At 45.2% G+C, this 12,187-nt stretch overlaps 1 protein-coding gene across 1 annotated transcript in view; it reads right to left on the minus strand.

Moving 5' to 3' along the window:
- Positions 1-12,187, minus strand: part of LOC140201831 (solute carrier family 23 member 2-like) — a 116,616-nt gene that overhangs the window by 19,135 nt on the left and 85,294 nt on the right. Inside the window, exons 9-11 of the mRNA XM_072266539.1 lie at positions 10,972-11,092; positions 7,726-7,882; positions 3,984-4,131 (exon numbers count right to left, since the gene is read on the minus strand). Coding sequence (XP_072122640.1) covers positions 3,984-4,131; positions 7,726-7,882; positions 10,972-11,092 — 426 coding nt within the window. The remainder of the gene's footprint in view (positions 1-3,983; positions 4,132-7,725; positions 7,883-10,971; positions 11,093-12,187) is intronic.

A 12,187-nucleotide genomic window follows, 5' to 3' on the forward strand; every position in this document is an offset into this window, starting at 1 on the left:
GTTGCTCATCTGGACAGACTGTTTGGGGCCCTGGATGGAGGTGAAGGAGGTGGTGAATGGGCAGGGATAGGTGCCAGGAGGGAGGTCAGTGGGGAGGGATGAAGGGACAAGGAAATCCTGAGAGAGTGATCCCTGTGGAAAGCTGGGGGAGGGGGGGGGAATGGGGAGGCAAGGATGTGCTTGGTGGTAGGGGCCCACTGAAGATAGCGGAAGCTACAGAGAATGTTGTACTGGACGTGGAGACTCATGGGGTGGAACGTGAGGACAAGAGGAACTCTATCCCTGTTAAAGTGGTGATGGCGGACGTTCAGGAAATGGAGGAAATGTGGGTGAGGGCAGCATCAATAGTGGAAGGAGGGAAACACCATTCTTTGAAGAAGGACACCTTTACCTTCCCCTTTTTTCCCCTCCATTCACCACTCTGGTACCCCTCTTACCTCTTCTCTTCTTCTGCCCATCCTCTTTCCCTTCCTCCCAAGGTCCACTCGCCTCTCCTAGACGATTCCTTCTTTTCCAGTTCATTCCCTTTTCTACCTATCACCTCCCAGCTACTTACTTCATCCCCCTCCCTCACCCACCTGGCTTCACCTAACACCTTCTAGCTTGTGCTCCTTCCCACCCCGCCGCCCAATTTCTTACTCTGACATCTTCCCTCTTCCTCTGCAGTCCAGAAGGGTCACACCCCGAAATGTCAACTATTTATTTGCATAGATGCTGCCTGACCTGCTGACTTCCTCCAGAATTTTGTGTACGTGTGTTGCTCTGGATTTCCAGCTTCTGCAGAATCTCATGTTCGTGATTTGAAACAACACTGCACCCGCCTCTGCAGCAGAGAGGCCTCATGTACACCGAGCTACAGAAACAGCTAGCTACGTGACAGTTGATAGGATCACCACTGTGATGCAGGGGTTGTTTGATGTGGGGAAGGTGACCTAGGCACTGTTTGTGGTATAACTTGAAAAGATCTATATGACAGGCTAAGGGCATTCCAGCCAGCAGCTCATAACCTAGCCACATCTTTCTCTCAGAAACCAGGCTTCCGATTTGCCCCCCAGCCATAGTTACAGAATACAATCATACACACAGGTTAAAACCAGTACATCACACAGACACCACATACATCAGATGCACACCTACATAAACACATACTGTACAATTGTACACACACAGATGAAGAAAACCAGGATTCCAGCCGCACCCCCTTACAGCACACACATACACAGACATATACACACACACAGCTACATGTAACGTATGCATTACATACAACAGCACAGCACAGGAACTGGCCCCTTGGTCACAATGTTGTGCCAAACTAATCAAAACTCGTGATTAACACACCAGTTAAATCAGTCCCTTCTGCAAGCACACCAACCATATCCCTCCATCGTCCGCACATTCACATGCCTATCTAAAAGCCTCTTCATATTTGGCCATGATGGAATGGCAGAGCCCACTCGATGGGCTGCATGCCCTAATTCTGCTCCTAAGTCTTACAGTATTTGCCTCCACCACGAATCACCAGCAACACATTTCAGGCATCCACCACTCTGTGTAAAACAAACCTGCTCCACACATCTCCTTTAACCATGACCCCCACCATCTGCCACCACCTCACGTTAAATGTAAGCCCTCTAATATTAGACATTTTGATTCTGGGTAAAAGATTCCGGCTATGGGCCCAAAGATAGTAAAGTCCCCTGGTCCTGATGGAATGCATCCCAGGGTACTGAAAGAAATGGCAGAAGTTATAGGAGAGGCTTTGGTGATAATTTACCAGAGTTCTCTGGACTCTGGGCAAGTCCTGACAGATTGGAAGATGGCAAATGTCACACAACTGTTCAAAAAGGCAGGTAACTATAGTTAGTTTAACATCTGTAGCTGGGAAAATGCTTGAAACTATCATTAAGGAAGAAATAGTGAGGCATCTGGAAAAAAATGGGTCCATTCAGCAAAGGCAGTCCTGTTTGATAAACTTACTGGAGTTTTTTGAGCATATAATGAGCGCAGTGGATAGAGGGGAACAGGTGGATGTTATTAACTTGGACTTCCAGAAGGCGTTCGATAAGGTGCTGCATAAAAAACATCCATAAAGATAAGGATACATAGAGTTGGGGGTGATGTATTAGCATGGATAGGGCATTGGTTAACTAATAGAAAGCAGAGAGTCGGAATGGGTGTTACTCTGGTAGGCAATCAGTGGTGAGTGGTGTGCCACAGGGGTTGGTGCTTGGCCCTCAACTGTTCACGATATGTTGAATCCAGAGGGCCTTGGGAGTGTCTGTGCATGAATCACAAAAGGTTGGTTTGCAGATGCAGCAGGCTATCAAGAAGGCAAATGGAATGTTGGCCTTCATTGCTAGAGGGAGTGAATTTACGTGCAGGGAGGTCATGCTGCAACTGTACAGGGTACTGGTGAGGCCGCACCTGGAGTACTGCGCGCAGTTCTGGTGCCCTTACTTCAGGAAGGATATACTGGCTTTGGAGGAGGTGCAGAGGAGGTTCACCAGGTTGATTCCAGAGATGAGGGGGTTAGGCTATGAGGAGAGACTGAGTTGCTTGGGACTGTACTCACTGGAATTCAGAAGAATGAGAGGAGATCTTATAGAAACATATAAAATTATGAAAGGAATAGATAAGACAGAGGCAGAAAAACTGGTAGGTGAGACTACAACTAGGGGACATAGCCTCAAGGTTCGGGAGAGAATATTTAAGATGGAGCTGAGGAGGAACTGCTTTTCCCAGATATTGGTGAATCTGTGAAATTCTCTGCCTAGTGAAGCAGTGGAGGCTAACTCGGTAAATATATTTAAGACAAGTTTGGATAGATTTTTGCATAGTAGGGAAATTAAGAGTTATGGGGAAAAGGCAGGTAGGTGGAGATGAGTCCATGGCCAGATCAGCCATGATTTTATTGAATGGTGGAGCAGGCTCGACGGGCCAGATGGTCTACTCCTGCTCCTATTTCCTATGTTCCATTCACTCTATCTGTGTCTCTCATAATTTAAAAAACTATGATGGCAATTCTTCCCAATGAAGGACCTGTGGGACCAGAAGATCTTTTAGAATTACCTGGTCACTTGAGTGTCACCATTACTGATACTCGGGTTTTATTTCTGATTATTTATTTAGTTACCCAGCTGCTCAGACTCTTGTCTCTAGTCTAACAGCCCACTGCACTCTTAATCCAGTGACAAGCTGTTGCATGGATAACACTCTCAACCAGAAGCTCCAAGTCCAAGTTTGAATTGTGGGATCCAACGATCCTGGCCCAGCACAGCAACAACCCTGGCCCTGATGTTGACTCTCCTCAAAATTAAAAGCTTGTCTCTCACTTTCACACAACTGAGGCTAGGTTGTATTGACTTGAAGCAGAATGAGCTGAAGCAGATCTTTAGTGAATCTAGCCTCATCTGCAAGATGGCGTCCATGGCAACTGATGAACAAATGAATGAGTCGAGTGTAGAGGACACAATGTACTCATTAAAAAGGGGAGAGAAACAGGAACTGCTCTGACCAGGGTGACTGTCACCAGGGGCAACTAATGGCCAATACTTCCAAATGAATACATTTCCAAACATGCCACTTAGAGGTCATAAACGCAAGGACAGAGAGATGTGTGCGCACACACACAGATGAGCAAACCTGTGGCAAAAAGTTCAATGGTCGGGTTGAGAGGAAGACCCAGCAGGAAAAGGTGAAGAAAATGCAGAAAAAGATGAGTTCAAGGGGGTGGAAGAAAAGGGGCAACGGAACGATGAAAGAGCAAATAGCAGACACGAGGCGAGCACGTACCTACAGGGAGAGCAAAAGAAAATATATTGTAAAAGGAAAAAGATAAAAAGTTTAGGGATTAATAGCAGAGAAATCTAAGGGAAGGAAGAAAGGAATGAGGGGAAAAAGCAAAAACAGTGAGTTACAGCAGAATAATTTAACAACAATTTTACACACACAGGCACAGGACTCCTCCTGTGTTTAGGTACCTGTTGATTGCATGAACCGGTGGGGGAGGAGCACAGGACAGCCTAGCACAGGCGTAGTAATCGCCGATGGACTCGATGATACTGGCAACCACTGCACTCAGCATCCCTATCACTCCTGCTGCTGAGACGGTCGGGACACCCCACTGACCTGCAAAGAACCAGCATCAGTATCGTTCAAAGATCGAGAGCTTCAACGTCACAACCTTCACAGACCCCTGTCAACCAAGCCAGATAAGCTTCAAAAAAAATCCCCAGCTGAGTTACAGACAAAACTGTGAAAACTAATGTTTATTTTAAATAATTATGACAATTTGCTAGTCATTGGGCACATCCATTTCTGGGGGGAGAAACAGCTTAAATGTTGTAATTAAATAAAGCTTACATCTTGAGATACAAGACACTGCAGATGCTGGCATTTAGAACACAGAATGTGCTGGAGGAACACAGTCGGGTCAGGCAGCATCTGTGGAGGGAAATGCTCCATCAACGTTTCAGTTCAAGACCCCTCATCCGAAGCCAACCCAGTTGAAGGGTCTTGACCCGAAATGCTGACTGTCCACATCCCTCCGCAGATGCTGCCTGAGTTCCTCCAGCACTTTGTGTTGCTCCAAGTCATCACTGGAGTGCTTTAAGCAACACACAAAATGCTGGAGGAACTCAGCAGGCCAGGCAGGCTCTATGGAAAAGCAAGGCCTCGGAGCAGCCAAGAGCGAGCTGGTGACCACCCCCCACCTCCGCCCAAGGAGACACCGTCCTGGGTGGTATAGCCCACCGTAACAACTACCTTGCTTGGTGGAACCCATAATAATGCAACCACAGACTGGATATTTATAATTAAAACTGCTATAAACGATGAGCAAAAGAAGCATGCCACTATTGCATAGCATAATACTGTTTATAAATTTCACACAACTCAAAAAGTAAGATTTATTTTCATTGCTTACGCTTTCTTTGGTATCCTAAATTGCATGTTGCAGTTGGGATCAAACTATTAATGAAGCTGTTGTGAATAGGGCAGAATGTGCAGCATTCCAATTCAACCCACCTGATGTCAGTACTTTTCTCTGCATTTGCCTCCTCCCACCCTTGGTTAATCTCCCACACATGTTCTTGGGTTTTAAAGTGTTAGGGCAAGGAGACAGTGTCACATTAGCTTGAGGCTCCTTCCTCCCACCACTGTGACACAAGGCAGCCATTAATAGATTCCCTGCTTTTAGTTAATGGGGTAGAAATGAGGAAAGGGAGAGAGTAAAGTCACTGCTGTCTGCATCTCAAATCCAATCTGAAGGCTGTGTGTGAATTTAAATCCAGGGCGTTAAGTACATAAACCTCAGTTGACACACGCAGATAACCAGAGCACCATAAGAATGCTGGAGTATTCTTAACACTTTTATTTTTTCTTATTATTATTGATACATTGTTTAGCTTTGTTAATCAGTTATTTGGTAATTTGATTCCTCATTGTACATACTGACATGTTGACTTGATTACTTTAATGTTTTTTTTGTTGATCTCAATAATAATCAATAAAAAAGATTTTTTAAAAAAGTGTTGCGCTGTCATCCAGCAGCAAAGAAGAGGAGGAATTTCTTTAGCCAGGAAGTCGTGAATCTGTGGAATTCGTTGCCACAGGCAGTTGTGGAGGCCAAATCTTTATGTATATTTAAGGCAGGGGTTGATACAATTCTTGATTGGTCAGGGCACGAAGGGATGGGGTGGGGGGGAAGGCAGGAGATTGGGGCTGAGAGGGAAAAAGGATCAGCCATGATGAAATGACAGAGCAGACTCAATGGGCCAAATGGCCTAACTCTGCTGCAATGTTTTATGGTCTAATTACAATGTTTTAAATAATATTGACAGGTATATGGATAGAAAGCGTTTAAGAGGAATATGGGTCAAATCCAGGCAAATAGTTCTAACGCAGATAAATAGATATCCTGGTTGACACAAGTGATTTGGGCTGAAGGGCTTGTTTCCACGCTGTACAACACTGATTCTACAACTTAGTTCAGAATCAGATTTAATATCACCAGCATATGACGTGTAACTTTTACCTATGAGGCAGTACAATGAAATATGTAACGATAAAGAAAAGGAACTGTTAAGTATTGTATGCATATGTGTCTGTGTCTAATTAAGTGTCCTTAGGCTTCTGTACCTCCTCCCCGATGGCAGCAATGAGAACAAGGCAAGACCTGGGCGACGGGAGTCCGTAATGATAGGCGCCGTCCTGAAAACTACGGAGAACTCTGGCTAATATTTAACCCTCAAACAATATCACTAAGGTTAAAAATCAAATGCATATAAGGGGTGGAAATGTGAAATAAAAACAGGATTTTCTGGAAATACTCAGCAGGTCAAGCAGCATCTACAGAGTCAAAGTTTCTGGCCAAGAAATGTTAAATCCAGCATTTTCTATTTTCATTTCAGCACATTATATACCAGTGGGAACTTCTGCGCTCTCATAAAAAGAAGCATTTGGGGCATCCTGCGATTGTGAGAAGCTCCATACAAATTAGAGCTCACCATCTGACCTATCTGCAGAGCCAATAGACAATAGGTGCAGTAGGCCATTCGGCCCTTCAAGCCAGCACCGCCATTCACTGTGATCATGGCTGATCATCCACAATCAGTATCCAGTTCCTGCCTTATCCCCATAACCTTTGATTCCACTATCTTTAAGAGCTCTATCCATCTCTTTTTTGAAAGCTTCCAGAGACTTGGCCTCCACAGCCTTCTGGGGCAGAGCATTCCATATATCCACCACTCTCTGGGTGAAAAAGTTTTTCCTCAACTCCATTCTAAATGGCCTACCCCTAATTCTTAAACTATGGCCTCTGGTTCTGGACTCACCCATCAGCGGGAACATGCTTCCTGCCTCCAGCATGTCCAATCCCTTAATAATCTTATATGTTTCAATAAGATCCCCTCTCAATTCCAGAGTATACAAGCCCAGTCGCTCCAATCTTTCGACATATGACAGTCCCTACATCCCGGGAATTAACCTTGTGAACCTACGCTGCACTCCCTCAATAGCAAGAATGTCCTTCCTCAAATTTGGAGACCAAAACTGCACACAGTACTCCAGGTGTGGTCTCACCAGGGTCCTGTACAGCTGCAAAAGGACCTCTTTGCTCTTATACTCAATTCCCCTTGTTATGAAGGCTGGCCTGACACTTCCGAGTTTCCCTTCTCCCTCTCAAATTGTAGATTAAAACTTATCATATTATGGTCACTACCTCCTAATGGCTCCTTTACCTCGAGGTCCCTGATCAAATCCGGTTCATTGCACAACACTAAATCTAGAATTGCGTCCTCTCTGGTAGGTTCCAGTACAAGCTGTTCTAAGAATCCATCTCGGAGGGACTCCACAAACTCCCTTTCTTGGGGTCCAGTACCAACCTGATTCCTCCAGTCTACCTGCATGTTGAAGTCCCCCATAACAACTGTAGCATTACCTTTGCGACATACCAATTTTAACTCTTGATTCAACTTACACCCTACATCCAGACTACTGTTTGGGGGCCTGTAGATAACTCCCATTAGGGTCTTTCTACCCTTAGAATCTCTCAGTTCTATCCATACTGACTCTACGTCTCCTGATTCTATGCCCCCCCTCGCAAGTCACACAGCAACACATGGAGATACGTCAGCTCAGTCAGCAAGGGGCGATCAGGAACTCCTGCCTGGCATTCACCAGCTCCAGACAGTGAGTGCAATAACACGGAGCGTGCGTACTTACAGGGGTAAGGAACTTTGAACCATGGCGCCACAGAGAGAACTCCTTTCCTTGCATCGGTGCGTGCATAGTAGCCATACTGGTTGCTGTCTGGTGGGAAGACATCGGTCACCGTGAAGATGAAGCACAGAAGCCACGACACTAGGATGGCCAAAATAATCTACAGGAGCCAAACCAGCAGCAAGTAGAGGAACAATTAGGCGTCAGAGGAAAAGATGCAATAAACTACACTCATAACCTCTTATCACAACTAATGGCAGCTTTAATTCCTTTTTAAGTTTCTTTCCCAGTTTAATGGTGAGTTAACACTGGTCCTTTGCCCCTGTCACCACACAAGTTCCGTTCAGTTCAGACCATAAAGAAACCAGCAGATGATCAACCAGCACAGCCAGCACTTGCCTGCTTAGGCAGTTTGGTTTACAGCAGGAAGCTGAAGATGAAAAAAAGATAGCCACACATGCTCGAAATGCAAAATAAGAACAGAATATGCTGGAATGCAAGGCAGTATTTGTGCACAGAGTATGCATTATGATCAGAGATTAAGGGAGCTAGGGCTTTACTCTTTGGAGAGGAGGAGGATGAGGGAGACATGATAGAGGTGTACAAGATACTAAGAGGAATAGGTAGAGTGGATAGCCAGCGCCTCTTCCCCAGGGCACCACTGCTCAATACAAGAGGACATGGCTTTAAGGTAAGGGGTGGGAAGTTCAAGGGGGATATTAGAGGAAGGTTTTTTACTCAGAGAGTGGTTGGTGCATGGAATGCACTGCCTGAGTCAGTGGTGGAAGCAGATACACTAGTGAAGTTTAAGAGACTACTAGACAGGTATATGGAGGAATTTAAGGTGGGGGCTTATAGGGGAGGCAGGGTTTGAGGGTTGGCACAACATTGTGGGCCGAAGGGCCTGTACTGTGCTGTACTATTCTATGTTCTAAACAGATACGATCTTTCAGGTCCAAGACTTGTGGCCGAACCAATCAGAAACTTTAGCTCTGTTGCCCTCTCTGATCAGTAGAGTGTTCCAGCATTTTCTATTTTTTTTATACTTGGGGCAAACCTAATGTCCTCCAAATTACTCCGGACAGAAGCACAAAGTAAATTTTATTATCCAAGTACATATGTCACCCTGAGGTTCATTTTCCTGTGGGCATACTCTGTAAACTTATAGAGCAGTATCTATAGCAGGATCAATGAAAGATCAACCAGAGTGCAGAAGACAACAAACGGTGCAAATGCAAATATAAATAAATAGCAATAAATACGAGAACATAAGATAACAAGATAAAGAGCCCTTAAAGTGAGATCATTGGTTGTGCAAACACCTCAAAGGATGGGTAGAAGAACCTGATGGTTGAGGGGTAGTAACTGTGGTGCGAATCATGAGGCTCTTGTACCTTCTACCTGAAGGCAGCAGCGAGAAACGTGCATGGGTTGGCTGGTGAGGGTCTCTGATGATGGTTGCTGATTTCCCACAGCAACATTTCAAATGTTGGGAGGGCTTTACCTGTGATGTACCGGGCCAAATCTACCCCCTTTTGTAGGATTTTCCATTCAAAGGCATTGGTGTTTCCATACCAGCCGTGATGCAGCCAGTCAATACACTCTCCACTACACATCTATAGGTTTATCAAAGTTTGTCAAGCTGTCATACTGAATCACTGCAGGCTCCTCAGGAAATGTGGGGATGGGGGTAGCTAGACCAATATCACTTTAGGCCAAGAGAGAAAGCTGAACCCCCTTGGATCGAGAATCAAGATGCAAGTGTGAGGAGTAATACATTGTGAGGGATTTCCATTGCAACAGACGTTAAACACCTCATTTGGCTACCCATTTCAATTCAACTTTCCATCTTTCCATTCCCATACCAATATGACTGTCCATGACCTCCTCTACTGCTGCAAAGAGGCCAAACTCAGATTGGAGGAACAATGCCTCGCGTTCCATCTGGGTAGCCTCCAACCCGATAGCATGAACATAGATTTCTCTAATCTCTGACAATTTCATCTCCCCTTTTGATTATCCTTTCACCCCTTCTCTTCTCCACACCTGCCCATCACCTCTCTCTGGTTACCCTTCTCCTTCTTATCTTCCATTGCCCTCCTTTATTAGGTTTCTTCTTCTTTAGCCTTTTACCTCTTGCACCTATCACCTACAACTCTCATTTCATTCCCCCTCACCTGATCTCACCTATCTCCTGCCAGCCTTCCCCTTAATATTCTGGCTTCTACTTCCTTCCTTTCCAGTGCTGATGAAGGGTCTTGATCTGAAATGTTGACTATTTATTCCCTTCCATAGCTGCTGTCTGATTTGCCGAGTTCCTCCAGCATTTTGTACTTGTTGCTCATTTGTTCAAACTGGCTTGAGAATCCTGAAGTGACATTTCCAGCAGCAGGGAGGTTCCACTTTGTAATCATATCTCTACATTGGGAAGAGTTTTCTGTGCTCTTCCAGTTCCAAGCTTTTGAGCATCCCCACATATAATACCCCCACCAATGGCAGGTGTGTCCTCAAGCTGTCCAGTCTGCAGCTTGGAAATCTCCTCTCTAACCCTCACGTGTGTCTCTCTTTTCCCTAAGAAACCTTGCAAAACTGATTTCTTCAACCAAGTCAATTGTCACTGCCAACATGCATCTGTCTCCTCCCAGTTAACACTTTGGGGTAAGCTAACTACATAAAGGTAAAACCAGTTGCTGGTCAATGCTCCTCTCCACATGAACCAACTACGACCTGGGATTTGCCAATTGCTGACCATCATTGCTCGTCTCAGTGCACTGCACAGTACGCGAGCTTCACAGGCAGTTCCTTTTAAACAGTGGGACAAAACAAATGACTGTTGGCTGGCATGCCAGTACTGAGCTAGTGACCTTTGGGAAAGGACATTAAATAGGGGACTAACTAACTGCACTCAGAACAGATAGAGACAATATCCTAAATCCACATTTCTATGAAGAATGGTGGAGTTACCTCTGACATTCTAGGGAACATTGAGGCTCAAAACATTGCCAATATTTAAAAGAAGAATGTAATTTGTTTGGACTCATTCCCTACATTACAAAGGCATTGCTGCAGCTGTTGAAGGCTTCGGCCCACCATGAACAGCAGGTCATGCCTCCCTTTCAGTAACAAGTTCGTTTTTTTTTTTTACCCCAAATGAAGGTAAGGTAACATGGAATGTGCTGTGGAATCCGGACATCATTACCTCTGACTGACTATCAACCCTCTGTTCTCATCTGATTACCAGCAACTTACCGGGAACATTTTGAATAGCTGTAGCTTGTATGCTGTCCATCCCTTCTTGTACTTATAAATCGGAAGAGGCAGCTTGACGTTCCGTGCATATTGTGAGAAAAACAGCACCAAGAATATTGTCCTGGAAAATAAATTGGCAGTTTTGTTGGATTGAATGCCCTTTTCTCATGGGCCTTCATTGCCAGCACAGCTTGTCTGTTTTCCAATAATGGTTCTTCCTTCTTCCTAATGTCCTCGCTGTCCCAATACAGTACACTCTTGCTCAGTCTAAGGATGTTAGCCTTTCACTTTCCTCAGTCCCTCAGCAGCCTCTCTTGCCTCTGGATCAAATCCAATACATTACCAATACCAAGCCTCTCCACCCACCCAGTCGTTCTGATCTGGATGCTTAGCCTCTGTGCACAGAGTCTATCCATGGGGACAGGGTGGGCAGCATTTCCCCCAGTGTTGTTCCCCCCACCCCAGTTCACAGTTTTTCCTACTCCATTCGGGAGTCTAGGCTCCTCTGTCTCCAGTCTGCCCATATGGATGTTCCCTCAGTTACTGCCCAGGTGTTAACCCATTAGGTGCTATATGCCCTCCAGCACGCACTCTGTCAGAATTCTGCACGTCAGCACAAAGGCTTGGCTGAGCTTCAGAGTCTGACCAACAGCTCTACAGCAAATCTCAACAACGTCACATGCTTTCAATCAGATTGCGGACAGACATCAGCAAGTGAGGCACGGTGGCGTAACGCTACTGCAGCGCCAGAAATCCGGGTTCACTTCCGCCACTGTCAGTGAGGAGATAGTATGTTCTCCCCGCGACCGGGATTTCCTCCAGGTGTTCTGGCTTCCTCCCAAAGACACACAGGTTACAGGTTAATTGCTCATATGGGTGTAATTGGGTAGCGAGGACTCAGAGGGCCGGGAGACCCTGATATCATGCTGTATCTCTAACTAAAATACAAATAAATAAAATGTGGATCCTGAGAGACTGAGGCTTTTGCTGGTTTAACCCACCCAATGAACAGAACTCAAACTAGCTAGCAAACGTGCTACCCACTGATATTTATTTCAAAGATCTCTATCTACATTCTTTATCATCCAAATTAATAACCAAATATATACCAGTGCAGTGGATCAACCTCGGAGGGAAAAGCTAAAGATCAGAGCCAGGAACGAAGTTTAGGAATTACAATCAGAGTGGGTGGAGTTCAGAATTTTCTTCCATAAGC

This window comes from Mobula birostris, chromosome 8 (genome assembly GCF_030028105.1).
Source record: "Mobula birostris isolate sMobBir1 chromosome 8, sMobBir1.hap1, whole genome shotgun sequence".
NCBI lineage: Eukaryota > Metazoa > Chordata > Chondrichthyes > Myliobatiformes > Myliobatidae > Mobula > Mobula birostris.